Here is a 17728-nt window from a genome sequence, read left to right on the forward strand (position 1 = left end):
CCTGGTTTATAGCTTGTCCAACCAAGAATCCAGGTGTTCTCACCATAAGAAGGGTCTCTTTCAAAAGCTGTCTGCTTGTATAACTGTATACCCAACAGAAATGTCATGGACACCCCAACAATAGAGCTGAAGCCTGAAGCAGTTTGGTGACATTCCAAGTTTTTGAATGGAATGTGAATCCATTAAGATTATTAGGTAACTTTACTGATATCCTCAAATTTGTGCCAAGTGTTAAAGCTGCCAAAGAAAAGACAGAATAAAAACTGACTCTTGGATTCCAACTCTGAGTATTTTGGTGTAGAAACTGTATTTTCTTGTAACTCATTTAAAAAACACACCATGATTTCACTGTTTAATTGCAATCTCAGTTTTCAGGAAGCAAAGAGAAACAAGATACATAATCGATGTTTCTCTTCCGTTCGGCTTTCAGCCTAAATGGTCCTGTGCTTTTATTGGCAAAGCAGGGCAGGTAATAACAGTGAACAAGAAACCTATTCTAAGAAGAACTGGCTCAAGTGAAGTACCACTACATCATGAGTGACTCAACCATCTACTTGAGAGTGATTACTCTGCAACGATGAAGCCATGCTAATTGGACAATGGCTTGCTGCCAGTTCATGTTGGCATGACCTACAATACCCTTGGCTGACGGCCATTATGTTTCTCTAGCACACTTTTTTTTTTTTTTTTGTAATCTGGATGGGAAGTGGAAATAATTTTTTAAAAACTCTCCCCAGTGCTATTTAACTTCTTATCATGAATTAAAAGTTTAATTAAGTACCCTGTTAAAGGCCCAGGTTCTATGATTAAATATGACAAAATAATAGTTATGATTACTAACCAAGTGACGAACTTTACAGCTCTGAACTTTGTCTTTAAAGCTATTATTAATTTTAATTGAAATAGCTAAGAGACTCCATAATAGGAGAAAGGAAGAAATGTAAGGGACATTTAATTTCTTTATACGGAAGAGGTTTAAAATGAACAGATGAGGCAGTAACTAATTTTATAAAATGTAATGCAAACAACTTTGCTGTCAAAGGCTTTGTTTAAATCCATTTAAAAATGTTAACTACTGAGGTCATCTCATATGATCTAGGGATAAATAGATATAGTGAACAGAATCCTTAAACTGGCTTTGAAATCAGGTCACTTAAAAATAATTTTTAGATATGTCTTAGTTTTTGTCAACTCAACTCCTTCTACTATGCCAAAATAGGAGCGCATTTCTGCTAAGTTTCTTTAAATAGGACTTACTGGCCTCAGGATTTAAAAAAATGTAAGAGGTTTGGAAACAGCTTATGCATTTCAGTTTTAAAATTAGCTATTGCTGTGGCTATTTTCACACCAGATTTCCCTCCCTCTGTATCAGCACCATTGAGCAGCCTTTGGAGGTGGAATCACAATAGTATTAGCTCTTCTTTTCTTGGCTTTGCTTTATTACACCCCCATTTGAGACTGAGGCCCAGATTTCAGGGCTGGAAGTCACCTTTATGTTACTATAAATAAGTTCTGCCTTTAGGCATTTCAAAATTATCAGCATGATTCTAGGACTTGAAAACTTCTTACTTGCCAGCAAGTAGTTACCTGGAATATTTTGACTTATTATTTATTTGCTTTTTTTTCATCTGCTGCCAAGTCTCACTAATGCAACCTGGAAAATTGCACCACAGCTTTTAATGAGGATTCTGAGGTAAGAGCCATTTCATCAGAGAAGACTATGCTTTCCTTTTATGGGAATAATAACACCTCCTGTTTATATAGCACCATCCTTCCAAGAAGTCTAACAGATCACATTTCATTAATCCAAATGGCAGCCCTGCAAGTCAAGCCGGTAACCAGTATTGCTACTCCCTACAAATTCACACTGATATTGAGGTCATTAAATGCAAATACATTTTTCAAAATCTTAAAAATCTTTGGAAATGGTGAGAGAGCAATAATCTAAATCTTCTATGACTCGCTTGTACTCCAGGTTATCAAACAGCCCAGTGGTTCTACTACAGCTCTTTTACTGTCATCTCCTGCAAACTCTTGTAAGACCATTTTTTTTTAAGTATTTTATTCATTTGTTTGAGAGAGAAAGAGAGATAGAGAAAGAGAGTGCACGCACGGCAGGGGGAGAGGCAGAGGGAGAAGCAGGCTTCCTGCTGAGCAGGGAGTCTGACGTGGGGCTCCATCCCAGGCCCCTGGGATCATGACCTGAGCCAAAGGCAGATGCTCAATTGACTGAACCACTCAGCTCCCCCCTGTAAGGCCATTTCTGAAGGCAGGAAGAATTCACAAAGATGAGTAGGAGAAGGAAGCTCGCTCCTCTTGTGAAATCCTATGGTTCTTTCCTTTCCTGACTGGTTTGCTTCCCATCTCTGTGGCCTTTCCCTAATCCAAACATCTCTCCTCTCTTTCTGACCAGTAGGATTTATTCTCTCTCTGTGGTAGGAACCTACAAAGTTCAAGGGCTATGAACTTACGGTACAGGGTCAGACCTCAAACATCATTTTCATATAAGGATGTGTTAAGTCGAGTCTGCCCACTTGCTCAGTAGATCCCATCCTCTTTCAAGTACCTAAAAGCATTTGTTTAGCAATTGGTCTTCTGTCTCCTGTATTATCAAGTTTTCTCTCTCTTTGGCAACATTCCCATCAGCCCAAGTCTTAGGATGGACTAGGCTGTGCTGAGGAAACAAACACCAACTCTTAATGGCTTAACATAAAGGTTTATTTCCCATTCATGTCAGAGTCTGATTTGACTTCCATGGCTCTTCTCCAGCAGTGACTCAGGGAGCTGGGCTACAGTTCCAACATCTCAGAATACTTGGAGTTCTTTGACACCAGTTAAATGGGAATAAACATGAAGAACTCATCCCTACTTTTAACTGTTTCAGACCAGAAGTGACCCACGACCTCCACTCATATTTCTTTGGCTATAGCTAGTTACATAGCATGCTTGACTGTAAATTTGGTCTTCCTGTGTGTCCAGAGAAGAGAGGAAAACTGGATGTGGGTGGATATTGATCATCTTTACCACAGAGAGCAAACATGCTGGAATTTTTTACCACTTAAAAAAAGCAAATTAAACTTTTAACACTATTTCCCTCCAGCTGCTGGCCCATTTTTCTGCTTCCTTTAATTAGAAATCTAGCCTAAAAAATGTAGACTACTTTAGCGTTTTCACGTTTTCTTTTCATTCTCTTTAGAACATAGTCACATTGGTTTTTGATCCCACTGCTCCCCTAAAAGTGCTCAATGAAATCACAAATGGCTTCCAAACTTCATCTTAGCGGTCTATTGGCATCATTTGACACAGTTGATTACTCTGTCTTCCTTGAAATGCTTTCTTTACCTGGCTTCCAGTACACTATCTATTCCTGCTTTTCCCTCTATCTCAATGGCTTTTTCTTCTTGGTCTACCCCCACTGACTCTTCTTTATCTCTCTGACTTCTTAATTCTAAAAAGCCCCAAGATCCAAACCTAGGGCATCTTTTTTCCTCTTCCTATCTACACTTACTCTCTTGGTGATGGTATTTTGTCTCATGGCTTTTAATATCGCCAACACTGTGGTATTAAAACTTCTATCTCCAGGCTGAACTTGTCTCATGAATTCCAACCATGCATATCCTACTGTGTACTAGATATCTCTACTTTAACACACGTCTCAGACTTAATGTGTATGAAATAGAACTCCTAATCTCCTTCTTACCACTTAAAACCTACTTCTCCCCATCTTCACCAATCCCAGTTAATGGCAACCCCATTCTTCCAATAGCTCAGACCCTAAACCTTGGAGTTCTCTTTAACTGCTCTCTTTCTCTTCTTCCATCCTATATCCATTATATAAGGAAATCTTGTAAGCTCCATTTAAAAAATATCACCAGAAAAAAAAAATAAAAATAAAAATATCACCAGAATCTGACACTGATCATCACTCTACTGCTATCACTCTGATCTAGGCCATTCTATCATGCCCGACATGGGACTTGATCCCAGGTCTCCAGGATCAGGCCCTGGGCTGGGCTAAAGGCGACGCTAAACCGCTGAGCCACCTGGGCTGCCCTTTTCTTTCTTTTTAAAAGAGATTTTATTCATCTGACAGAGAGAAAGAGAGAGAGGCAGAGAGAGAAAGAGAGAGAGAAATAAGGAAGGAGAGGAGAGAAAGGAAACAAATAGGGGGAGTGGCAGGCAGAGGGAGAGGGAGAAGCAAGCTCCCTGCTGAGCAGAGAGCCCAATGCAGGCTCGATCCCAGGACCCTGGGATCATGATCTGAGCTGAAGGCAGATGCTCAGCCAAATGAGCCACCCAGGTGTCCTTCTTTCAATCTACTTTCCTATACCAATCAAAATGATCTGTGAAACTTTCCAAAAGGCCTCTCAGCTCATTCCAAGAAGTAGTAATGTATCTAAAAGGTGCACAGACTGGCCCTGTTACCTGACATGCCTCCCCTCCTATCCTACCACTTGCTCATTCTGTTACTGTGTGTCCATCATGACAAGGCCATTTTAGCCTCAGAGGCTTTCCTTGCTATTCCTTCTGCCTAGGCCACCCAGATGTCAGCATGTCCGGCTCCCTCACCTCCTTCAAGTCTCTACTCAAAGTTATCCTCTTAAAAAGGTCCTTTTTAACCATCCTTTCTTTCTATGCATCTATCTACCTATCTCCTTATTGAGTATAGATGACACAAAATGATACATTAGTTTCAGGTGTACAACACAGTCAACAAGTTTATACATTATTCTATGTTTACAAGTGTAGCTGCCATCTGACACCACACACTATTACAATATCAATGTTGACCACTGTATTTAAAACTGCAGGGATCCCTGGGTGGCCCAGCGGTTTAGCACCTGCCTTCAGCCCAGGGCGTGATCCTGGAGTCCTGGGATCGAGTCCCACATCGGGCTCCCTGAATGGAGCCTGCTTCTCCCTCTCCCTGTGTCTCTGCCTCTCTCTCTCTGTGTCTCTCATGAATAAATAAAATTTATTAATTAAAAAAATAAAATAAGATTGCAGAGCCCTGACATTTCTCAACCCCTTTCTGTTTTATTCTCAATCGCATCTAAGTACATATTGTATTTATATTGTCTCTCCTCCCTCTCCCCCAGTGGAATATAAACTCAGTTGTTCCCTAAGTTCATCCAATAGCTAGAGCAGTGCGCCCTGGCAAATAGCAGGGCCTTGATGTGTTGAATGAAAGAAATTTGTATTTGTTGAATGGATGAAAAAATGAGTGAGGGGACTCCTGAGTGGCTCAGCGGTTGGGCATCTGCCTTTGGCTCAGGTCGTGATTCTGGGGTCCTGGGATCGAGTCCCATATCAGGGCTCCCTGCAGGGAGCCTGCTTCTTCCTCTGCCTATGTCTCTGCCTTTCTGTGTGTGTCTCTCATGAATAAATAAATAAAATATTTAAAAAAAAGAAAATAAATGGGTGAGGAAACAGAAGTCCAAAGAGGCTGACTGGCTTGGTTAAGATCTTATATGAAATTAGTGACAAGGTTCAGACTGGTTTTCCCAGCAACTCATGATGGGAATGAGGCTACTGCTCCTTAAATCTACAATTTTGCCTATTACTCTTCATCAGTTTTGTCTAGGTGGTGAAGGGGGTGAGACCAGAGGGCTGGCTCTGTGCTCTGGGGTGGGTGTTTCATTCTTTTTATCTTGGTCATGCACTCCCCAAATAACTCAATTACTGTTTCCCATCAATTCTCACCTCCCCCAAAGTTACACTCAGGCTAAGAACACTGTTGGCAAGCTGTGTGCCAGGGTTAAGTACTTTCTGTAGTATTGCACACCAAAACTACTGTCCAAAGATAATTGTGACTATCTTATTGCTTCTTTAAAAGACTGGACCTAAGCCATCCCAGAGACATTAGCAGCTTTCATCTCCTCTAAAAACTTTCAGTCAAGGAGAATCCATAATTTCCTCATCGGTCTCTGTGCTTGGCAGTACTACTACAAGAACATTCTTTATTGCACCCTGTGGTTAAGTCTTAACAACAAATGCCTTTGCTTCAGAATCCTTCTGGGTCAGTTTTCCTTTTTGTTTAGCACTGAAAAAAAATGAGATCTGCCCTAAAATGTTGAGAGAAGTGAAATAGAGAGAAAGCATAAGACAGAGATAGAAAGTGAGCCAAAGCTTGAAATATATTTATACCTAAGAGAGCATATGGTCCACCTGAAGGGGCATACTTACCCCTACCCAATAAGCTCTTTTCTGCATGAAACTTTCTCCTTCTCTAGAAGGTGAAAGACCATGGTTAGTAAACCCAAAGAAAGGTGGTAGAGCTTTGGCAATAATCTTATTTTTTCCTCCCTTGTTATTTTTATTTTTTTTAAAGATTTTATTTATTTATTCATGAGGGACAGAGAGAGAGAGAGAGAGAGAGAGAGAGAGAAGCAGAGACACAGGCAGAGGGAGAAGCAGGCTCCATGCAGGGAGCCTGACGTGGGACTCGATCCTGGGTCTCCAGGATCACGCCCTGGGCTGAAGGCAGACGCTTAACCACTGAGCCACCCAGGTGTCCCTTCCTCCCTTGTTTTTAAAATATTTAATTTTCACAAATAAAAATTATATATAATTAAGGTTTACAATGTGATGTTTTGATATGGATATATAAACACTGTGAAATGATCACCACAATCCAACTAACTTACATATCTAACACCTCCCATGGTTCTCATTTGTGTGTGTGTGCGTTTGTGTGTGTGTGTTTGGGGTGAGAACAACTGAGATCTATTCTTTTAGGAAATACAATTATATATTATTATTAACTACAGTCTCTATGCTGTACCTTAGGTTTCCAGAACTTACTCATCTTAGAACTGGAAATTTGTACTTTTTGAATAGGTACCTTTGTACCTATTTCCACTTTTGCCCCACACCCTCCCCGAAGCTTCTAATAACCACCATTTACTCTCTGTTACTATCATTTGGCTTTTTTTTAGATGCCACACAGAGTGAGATCCTGCAGTATTTGTCTTTCTATGTCTGGCTTGCACTTAGCATAATGTCCTCCAGGTTTACTCATGTTGCTGCCAACAGCAGGATTTCTTTCCTTTTTAAGACTGAATAATATTCACACACACACAGCATCTTTTCTTTATCTAGTTATCTGTCAATAGACAAGTTGTTTTCACACCTTGCCTATTGTGAATAATGCTGCAATGAACACAGGAGTGCAGGTACCTCTTCGAGATGGTGATGATATTTCTTTCAGATATATATCCAAAAAGTGGTACTGCTGGATCGCCTGGCAGTTCTATTTTTAATTGTTTGAGGAACCTCCATCCTATTTTCCAGAGTGGCTGTACTGATTTACATTCCTACCAACAGTACACAAGGGTTCCCCTTTCTCCACATCCTCGCCAATACTTGTTATCTTTTGACTTTTTGATAATAGACCTTGGCAATAACCTCTTAACAGCTGCTCTTCCTCTGGCATTCTGGGAGGGAGCCAAGCAGCCCCATAAGGATGAGGCTAATAGGCAAACCCACTGTGGGCTCCATAACTTCTAAGGAAGCACACCCCATTCCTGCCCTCTGTACTCAACACACCGTAAGACTGAACTGAACTTCAGGATTGTGATGCCACTTCCAGCATGGTTGGCATCTAGCCCAAAATGGTCTCCATGACTACAGCTAAGGAGGTGTTTGTTGAGCCAACTTTAATACTAATGAGCAGTGGAGTAACGGCCTTGCAATGCTTGGCACATCGAACACTTTCTCTTCATCTCTTAGCACAAAATACACTTACTAATTATAAATTAAATGATCTGTTTTATTATTTAACTAAAGTACTAAGTTACAATGCCTTATGTCTTGCTTTTTGCTGATATACATTCTTGGGTGTGTTTTTCAATAGGGAGCCAACACTCAAGTTATATAAACTCTAGGGACTGTCATTCTATTTTAGAAAAAAAAAAAGAAACTAGAAAAGAAAAAAAAAAAGAGCAAGACATTTCAATTACTCCTTGACTTCCAGAAGGAGGCCTCTATATTTGTTTCTTTCCCTTTTAGTTTAGAGGTTATAGTGGGCACTGTAGTGGCTCTAATTTGTCAGTTATAGCATTGCCCACAGAAGTCAGGATTTTGGGGGTAGAACTGCACAATTGGATAACTAGATACCAGAGCTGGGGTTGGCCTAAACTGATCAACTTAGGGAGTGGGAGCGGCACCAGTATGTATCTGGAAGTTTCACAGTCCAAGAAAGAGCTTTTGGACTCAGCCATGAGGGTCCCCTGAGGAGCACAGAGGCTGGCTAGCTAGAAGTGTAGAGGTGGGCCAAGTGTGAACAAGGCTGGGACAAACCAGAAGTTAATTTGAACTTGGTGACAGGATAATGATGAGGTTCAAAAATTTCTAAGGAGCTAATCAAATGTTTTTTTTTTCTTACATCATATAAACCAAATGCCGATTAGTTTTAAGCAGCTACTTTCCAAGGTAATGTTTGGGATGTTTGCTTATTCATGACTTAATTCAAATTCTAAAGTCATTCACTGAGCTAAGTGGGGACAATGACTGTAGAGCCTGCAAGGACATTTCAGTGCACACACAAGGAGATGAAAACAATGCTTAGCACTTGGGGCCACAGGAGGGTGCTCTGAGCAGAGGGAGTGGGATCTTGGAAGGAGGCCTCAGAAACAATTATAGACCACAAAGGAAAGTACCACTGTGGCTGGCTTGCATGCCACATCAGCAAGATACCTATAAGCTGGGTTACTGACAATATGAGTTCATGTTTTATAGGAAGGAAAAAATCTAATTGTATCTGAAGGTTTCAGGTTTTAATGGTTTGGAAATGTAGATAATGAAGAAACAGCAATCATTTTACATGACTAGGAAGAAAGAAAATCAACACCTAGCAAATTCCCACTTAGTTGGAACACAATCAAAAAGGCCAAATAGCAGATTTTTGTGTGATGTCTATACAATGTGCCTCTTGCTTTAAAGAGTTCCTAATGCCGGGGTGCCTGGGTGGCTCAGTCAGTTGAGCATCAGACTCTTGATTTCAGCTCAGGTCATGATCTCAGCATCTTGAAATCAAGCCCCTGGGTTGGGCTCTGGGCTCAGCAGGGAGTCTGCTTGAGATTCTTTCCCCCTGCCCCTTTATCCACACTCTTTCTCTCTCTCAAATAAGTAAGTAAATCTTAAAAAAAAAAAAAGAGTCCCTAATGTCAAGGAAATAAGTGATTTTTCAGGGATTTGATCTAAAGAAACTTTCAGTTATGCCATATGCATTTATATCCTGGTTTTCTTTAAATTTTACTGCCTTGGTATTGTATTATGATAAATAATTCAAGGATTTCAGAGTTTTAGGTGTTTCTAGGGGTAGAAACTGGGGCTTAGATTGGGGGTGGGTAAAATGACTAAATCAGGATCCCAAAGCTAACTAGGGGCAAGCCAGGGCACATAGTCCACAAAGTTTTGAGATGGGGCCAGAAGTCACTGAAGAGAGACTAAATTACATAACATATGATTTTCACTTGTAAATACATTTTAATATAACCTTTTTTTTGAAAATTGGTAAAAAACTTATAAATGAAACAGCTCTCAAACAGATATAGATAATAAATAAACTATAAAATCCAGCCTCTCCCCAAGACCATTCTGGATAATTGGAAGTTTTCCAAATATTTCTAGGGAATTCCAGAGTTGGAGTAAATTACAAAGTTATTCTTGCTGCCCATCCAGAGAAGGGTCTTATCTTTGATGAATGCCTACTATGGGATAGAGACCATGCTGAGAACTTCTATGTTTATCATCTCATCTAACGATGGGTTAAATATTCACCCACTGATGTAGATGAGGAAAATCCAGCTCAGAATCACATCATAGCTGCAATTCCTTGGCCTTTCTTTTTTCTTTTTTCTTTTTTTTATGATAGTCACACACAGAGAGAGAGAGAGGCAGAGACACAGGCAGAGGGAGAAGCAGGCTCCATGCACCGGGAGACTGACGTGGGATTCGATCCTGGGTCTCCAGGATCGCACCCTGGGCCAAAGGCAGGCGCCAAACCGCTGCGCCACCCAGGGATCTTTCCTTGGCCTTTCGATAGTACTTGTTACATAAGTTTTCCTCCCTGCACCAGCCCCAATTACATTATCTACAACCAATTTGTCCTTTTGCCTCTGGTATTGGGATCTTTCTAGGTTTTTTTTTTTTTTTTTTTTTTTTTAATTTATTTACGAGAGTCACAGAGAGAGAGAGAGAGAGAGAGAGAGAGAGAGAGAGAGAGGCAGAGACAAAGGCAGAGGGAGAAGCAGGCTCCATGCACCGGGAGCCCGATGTGGGATTCGATCCCGGGTCTCCAGGATCGTGCCCTGAGCCAAAGGCAGGCGCCAAACCGCTGCGCCACCCAGGGATCCCGGGATCTTTCTAGTAATCTAATTCCTAGGGATGTGAGGAGTGGTACTAGAGCCCTTTATGTGGGTACATGAAAGAGAATATTAATGAGAAAACATTGATTGCTTATGCAGTCTTCACTAAGCTGGCCACTCTCTTGCTCTGCAGGGTTAACAGCAGATGTCGTTTAGTAAGGGACTGGATCTGGTGAACCTTTCTGACCCCTGTGACTTGTTTGCATATTTGTTTTTTATGTTGGATTTGGATGCCTTTCCGTGGAGCAGGTGCTTACCCCACCACTTCCTAGTACCTTATACACAGCCTGCTTTATTTATTTATATTATTTGCCAGGCCTCTGGAGGCATTTGGGTTTGTGACCCCTGGGATTTAATGCTACTTGTACTCATTAGCACCTTACATCAGGGTCATGGGGTCTTTGGTTTCTTTCAGAGTTGCTATGAAAAGTTGTGCAGTTGCTCTGGGTCACTGCACAACTCTAGGGCTCCATCCGCATAGACTATGGATTTGAGTTGTCCCTCTGGGAACTGTGCAGTGCACAGCCTGGACATCCTAGTATCTATACACTGTATAGATGCACAGTGAAAGATTCTGGACCTGAACACAAAGTGTAAGCCTGCTCAGTGTTACCCTTGGTCCCATGTATATGAAAGGGAGCTAAGATGATGGAAACAGAGGAACTGTATACATAGTTCAAAGGGTGACCATTTTAATGTTTTGTCATTTAAAGCCCATCTTTTAAGTTCTTGCAGCTTAGGCCATCCAACTGAATGAATACTGACTCTCAAGAGAACAGGTCCAGCTACCAGTGTCCCTAAAGTACAGATATAACTGTACTCACTGAAGTAATTAAGAAACATGAGCAGGGTATTTTCAACAATGGTGAGAAAAACAAGTTTGCACTTCTTAGAATCCTACTATATTAACTGTGAAAATTACTGATTGCTTTTACTTTTCCCCCAGGCAAGGAAGGTGCTGTGAATACTCTCATTCTTTAACTCTCAAGGGAAATCAAGTGTTCTTTCAACCATTTGAAAGAGAAAAATCATAGCCACGGTCTCAGTGACTCAGATCCCACATCTAGGACTATAACAAACTTTGGCTGTACTACTCAAAACCTGAAGAGTAAGTGAACTAGAAACTACAAGTGGCCGTGAGCCACAGGTGAGGTTCAGTTCCCTTACAGAAAGATGCTCTGCAAAAAAAAAAAAAAAAAGAAAGATGCTCTGCTCAAGATTCATGCCTCCGAGACTTTAAGTGCATCAAACAGAAACTGGCTATGCTATGAACCTAACAGTGTTGGTGATGTGGACATCAGCCCCTGGGCAGGAATGTGGCCCAGGATCCACCTTTTAGCTCCTACTTAGCCGACTGTCTACAAGTTAATAAACCTCCATGAGCAACCACACAAACAAACCAAAGTACTGTACCTCCTCAGGCAAGCTGACCACCAAGTCATTTTTCGTCTGTCCAACCAGCGCCTGCCAGAAATATTCACTGCATGCGGCCAGCACAGCCCGGTGGGCCCGGAACTCCTTCCTTTCCACGATCAGAGTCACGTCACAGAGAATATCCTTTTTCCGCTGGTCATTGAGGCCCAGGAGGATGTTGGTGCAGTGGACTGTGGACTCATACACATACATGGGGGAGTCAGGCTTCTCATCCACAGACATGCCGTTCACACCCTGAAAGAAAGAAAGGCTGGTTCAGATGCAGAAAGTGAGAAGAATGTCACAGTACCTGTGTCCCATTGCCATGAGCCAGGTGAAAAGGAGATTGTCCATTAGCATATTCAGACTCAGCACAATGAGCTCAGAAAACGCATCTGGGAAGTCATGTTCAATGGCTAGCTTTCAATCCTTTCCACTTACTATGTCCTTTTACCCCATGGAAACAACCTGGGTCTCTTCTTAAAACCCCCAAAACATTTAAAACACATACGTAGGGGATCCCTGGGTGGCGCAGTGGTTTGGCGCCTGCCTTGGGCCCAGGACATGATCCTGGAGACCCGGGATCGAATCCCACGTCGGGCTCCCGGTGCATGGAGCCTGCTTTTCCCTCTGCCTGTGTCTCTGCCTCTCTCTCTCTCTGTGATAAAAAAAATATTAAAAAAATAAAACACATACGTACTCTAAAACTTGGTAGTTTTGATTTTGTTAGCTGACTGAAAAGGAACTTCCACATATATATGGTCCCAATTCAAGTACTGTTTGAGCTTTGTGTTAAGGGGAAATAAATAATTTTGAAGTATTTGCAATGCTCTCTTGATGAAGTACACATAAGCTCCTAGGTTGACATACGGCTAAGATGCCAAACAGAATAAATAAATATCTAATCACAATACATAACTGAACACGTGAAATAAACTGTATGTGTACTAAAGTGTAGATATAGAGAGCTATGGCAATTGCCCTCCACCACTTAAAGACAAAGCACAACCAACATAATGCTATTGTTGCTCACAAAAAGCTCTTGAAAAGAAGTGGACTTGTGCTGTCATTATCCCAGCAGACTTGATATATATCCTCTTTAAGGAAACAAAATATATCACATGAAGAGTCATAAAAAAATATATACCCACAGTGAAGATTACTTTTACAAAAGAGTTCTTATAATATAAGTAGATACTTCAAAAGTAGTATCTGTAATTAATTTACATAACAGTTTTTCAGTAATGTCTACTGCTAGTATGAATTCCAATAAAGTTTTACTTCTCTTTTGCTTCATTCTTATTTAACACGCAATAAATTGTATGTATTTACAGTGGGTGGTTTGATATGTTTTGGCGTATGTATGCAACTGTGAAACCATCATCACAATCAAGACAGGGAACATATCCTTCACCATCAAAATATCTATGTCCCTTAGTAGTCTTTCCCTTGCACCTCTCTGAGCCCCACGCCCTGAAACCACACGTCTGCTTCTTAACAGTATATATTAGTTTGCAGTTTTTATATTTTATGTAAATGGAGTTATACAGATTGTATTCTTTTATGTCTGGCTTCTTTTACTCAGGATAGTTATTTTGCAATTCATGCATGTTTTTGTGTGCATCAAACAGTTGTTCCTTTATTGCTGAGTACTGTTCCATTGTATAGATACAGCACAATTTTTTATCCATTCATCTACTGGCAGATATTTGGGTGTTTCCAGTTTTGGGCTATTACAAATAAAGCTATCAATTAGTGTATAAATATCTGTATGAACAAATGTTTTCATTTCTCTTGTGTAAATTCCTAGAGGTAGAATGGATGGATCATTTGGCATGTGTAAGTCTAACTTTTTGAGAGACTATCCCTGTTTTCTACAGCGGTTGTAGCATTTCACATTTCAAAAGCAGTGTATGAGAGTTCCAGTTCTTTCACATTCTTGCCACCACTTGTTATACTCAGTCTTTCTACTTTTGGCCATTCTAATAAATACACCGCGTTATCTCTTTGTGGTTTTAATATGCTTTTCTCTAATGACTGCAGAAGCTGAGCATCTTTCGTGTACTTATTTGCCATCTATTTACGTTCTCTGTTGTTTCCTTATTATTGAGTTTTGAGCATTCTTTATATACTCTAAATAAAAGTCCTTTCTCAATATGTGATTTGCAAGTATTTTCTCCAAGTCTGTAGCTTGTCTTTTCATTCTCTTAACAGTGTTTTTCAAGGAGCGGAAAGTCTTCTTCTGAAGACCAGTTGAGAATTTTTTTCTTTTATGGATCATGCTTTTGGTAGTATATCTAAAAAATCTTTGCCTAAACCAAAGTCACATCTCGTCTTCAGATTTATACCTAGATATAAATATTCTTAATGATTTTTTAAAAAGATTTTATTTATTTATCTGTGTATGAGAGAGAGAGAGAGAGAGAGAGAGAGAGAGAGAGAGAGAGAGAGAGAGAGAGAGAGGCCAAGACACAGGCAGAGGGAGAAGCAGGCTCCATGCAGGGAGTCCGACGTGGGACTCGATCCCGGGTCTCCAAGATCACGTCCTGAGCTGAAGGCAGATGTTTTAACTGCCGAGGTACCCAGGCATCCTGATTTTGATTTTCAATTTAAATTCTTGTTTTTCACCATTACTAGTATACAGTAATATAAATTATTTTTGTTTATTGATCTTGTATCCTGCAATTTTGCCTAACTTGCTTATTAGTTCTCACAGCCTTTTCTTTTTTGGTACGTAACATAGATTTTCTACAAAGAATAAAACATATATGTTGTCTGTGAATGAAGACATTTTACTTTCTTTCCAATCTGAATGATTTCAATGTTTTTTTTTCTTGCCTTACTACATTGGCTAGAACCTCTAGTGCAATGTTGAATGTAAGTGGTAAGAGTAAACATCCTTACCTTGTTTCTGATTTTAGAGGAACACTTTATCCTTTCACTGTTATTTATGATGGTGGGTCTATGTGCTTCATAGAAGCCCCTATTGAGTTGAGGAAATTTTTTTCTATTCCTATTTGCTAGGAATTAAAAAAAAATCAGGAATGGATGCTGGAGTTTTTGTTAAGTGTGTTTTCTGCATGTATTGATAATCACATAGTTTTCCTTTTTAAATATGTTAAATGAATAATGATTGATTTTTGAATGTTAAATCAATCATGCATCTCTAAAATAAGCTCCATTTGACCATAATGTATTTGTCTTGTTACACAATGTTGGATTCGACTTTTTACCATTTTGCTAAGAATTTTTACATCTATGCCCATGTGGGATATCAGTCTGTAGTTTTCTTTTCATATATATATTTTTTACTCAGGGTAATGCTGGTCTCACAAAATAAGTTGGAAAATAGTTCTTCCTCTTCAGTTTTCTAGAAGAAATTTTGTAGAATCGGTATAATTTCTTCCTTAAATATTTGGTAGAATTTATCTGTGAAGTCTCCTTGGCCTGGAGTTTTAACTACAAATTCAATTTTTAAAAAAAATTCTCAAATTCATTGGCACTGAGTTGTACATAATATTTCCTTAATTTTCTTTTAGTATCAATAGAATCTGTATTGAAGCTCACTTTCCTGATATGGGGAATTTGTGTCATCTTTTTTTTTTTTTTCTGATTAGTTTGGCTAGGGGTTTATTAATTTTATCACCATTCCCAAGGAACTAGCTTTTTGTTAAATTGATTTTTCTTAATGTTCTCTTTTTTATTACATTGATTTCTGCTCTTGTTGTATCCTACTTCTGCTTACTTTAGGTTTTAATTTGTTCTTCTTTTAATTTTCTTACCTTTTATTATTTTTTAAATTTTAACTCCAGTATAGTTAACATGCAGTATTTTATTAGTTTCAAGTGTAAAATATAATTATTCAACAATTCTATATAATGTATACTCAGTGCTCATTATGATGTGTACTACTCTTAATCCCCCTCACCTATTTCATCCATTATCCCCAACCCCACCCCCTACCTTCTCTTTGGTAACCATCAGCTTGTTCTCTATAGTTAGGCATCTTTTTTAGGTTTATCTTTTTTTATTTATTCTTTTGTTTTGTTTCTTAAATTACACATATAAGTGAAATCATATGGCATTTCTTTCTCTGACTTATGTCACTTAGCATTAAACTCTCAGATTCCACCCATGTTATTGCAGATAGCAAGATTTCATTCTTTTTTATGGCTGAGTAATATTCATTCCCACCCCCCACCACACATCTTTATCTATTCATCTCTTGACAGACATTTGGGTGCTTCCATAATTTGGCTACTGTAAATAGTGCTGCAATAAACACAGGGGTACATATATCCTTTTGAATTAGCGTTTTCGTATTCTTTGGGTAAATATCCAGTAGTGGGATTATTGGATTATATGATAGTTCTATTTTTAAATTTTTGAGGAACCTCCATAATGTTTTCCACAGTGGCTGCACCCGGTTTACCTTTCCACCAGCAGTGAAAGAGGAGTCCTTTTTCTCCACATCCTTGCCAACATTTGCTGTTTCTTGTGGTTTTGATTTTAGCTGTTCTGACAGGTGTGATGTGACATCATATTGTAGTTTTTAATTTGCATTTCCCTGATGATTGGTGATACTGAGCATCTATTCATGTCTATTGGCCATCTGGATGTCTTTGGAAAAATGTCTGTTCATGTCTTTGGCCCATTTTTAAATCAGATTGGTTTTTGGGTTGAACTTTATAAGTTCTTTATATATTTTGGATACTAAACCTTTACCAGATATGTCATTTGGAAATATCTTCTCCCATTCAGTAGGTTGTCTTTTAGTTTTGTTGACTGTTTCCTTTGCTGTGCAGAAGGTTTTTATTTTTATGTAATCTCAATAGTTTATTTTTGCTTTTGTTTCCCTTGCCTCAGGACACATATCTAGAAAAATGTTGCTAAGGCGGATGTCAGAGAAATTACTGCCTGTGCTCTCTTCTAGGATTTTTAACAGTTTTGGGTCTCACATTTAGGTCCTTAATCCATTTTGAGTTTATTTTTGTGTGTTGTGTAAGAAAGTGGTCCAGTTTTATTCTTTTGCATGTAGCCTTTCAGTTTTCCCAACACCATTTGAATGAGATTGTTTTTTCCCATTGCATATTTTTGCCTCCTTTGTCAAAGATTAATTGACCATTAATTTGCTCTTCTTTTTCCAGTTTCCAAAGGTGAAAGTTGAGTTCATTGATCTGAGATCTTTCATCCTTTCTAAGAAAAGCTTTAATGCTCTACATTTCACTCTAAGTACTGCTTTATCAGCATCTCAACAAATTTTGAAATGAACTTTTATTTTCATTAATTTAAAAATGCTTTCTAATTTCTCTTTTGCTTTCTTCCTTAATGTATAAATGATTTGGAAATGTTAGTTTCCAAACATTTGAAGGAGTTTCCAGATATCTTTCAGTTATTGTTTTCTGATTTAATTCCATTGTGGTCAGAGAACAAATTTTGAATGACTTTAATCCTTTTAGTTTTTGGAGACTTGTCTTATATTCCAGAATATGGTCTATCTTGGTAAATATTCCAAGATACTTGAAAGGAATGTGTGTTCTGTTGTTGGCTGGAGTGTTCTGTAAATGTCAATTAAGTCAAATTATATAATAAATGTTGTTCAAATCTTCTATTTCTTTACTAATTTTCTGTTCATGGGTTCTATTAAGGTATTGAGAAGAGTCGCTGAAATTTCTAATTATAATTGTACATTTATCTACCAGTTTTTGCTCCATGCAGTTTGAAATCCTGTTATTAGATACATACATGGTTAGAATTTTTATTTTCTCTTGCTATATTTATTCTATCACAACATGACTTTTTAATTCCTGGAAATGTTATTTGCTTCGAAATCTAATTTGTCTGATATTAATACGGTCACTTCAGCTTTTTTGGTTAGTGTTAGCATAGTATATCTTTTCCCCTACTTATCCTTTTAACCTATCTGAGTCTTTATATTTAAAGTG

General features: G+C 38.9%; 1 protein-coding gene across 4 annotated transcripts in view; it reads right to left on the reverse strand.

Annotated features, from left to right (window-relative positions):
* Positions 1–17728, reverse strand: part of BACH2 (BTB domain and CNC homolog 2) — a 348520-nt gene that overhangs the window by 60497 nt on the left and 270295 nt on the right. For all 4 annotated transcript variants that reach the window (XM_072737368.1, XM_072737361.1, XM_072737375.1 and 1 more), the window contains one exon: positions 11784–12038. In XM_072737368.1, the coding sequence (XP_072593469.1) occupies positions 11784–12026 (243 nt within the window). In that variant the 5' untranslated portion in view covers positions 12027–12038. The remainder of the gene's footprint in view (positions 1–11783; positions 12039–17728) is intronic.

Source organism: Vulpes vulpes, chromosome 1 (genome assembly GCF_048418805.1).
Source record: "Vulpes vulpes isolate BD-2025 chromosome 1, VulVul3, whole genome shotgun sequence".
Classification (NCBI taxonomy): domain Eukaryota; kingdom Metazoa; phylum Chordata; class Mammalia; order Carnivora; family Canidae; genus Vulpes; species Vulpes vulpes.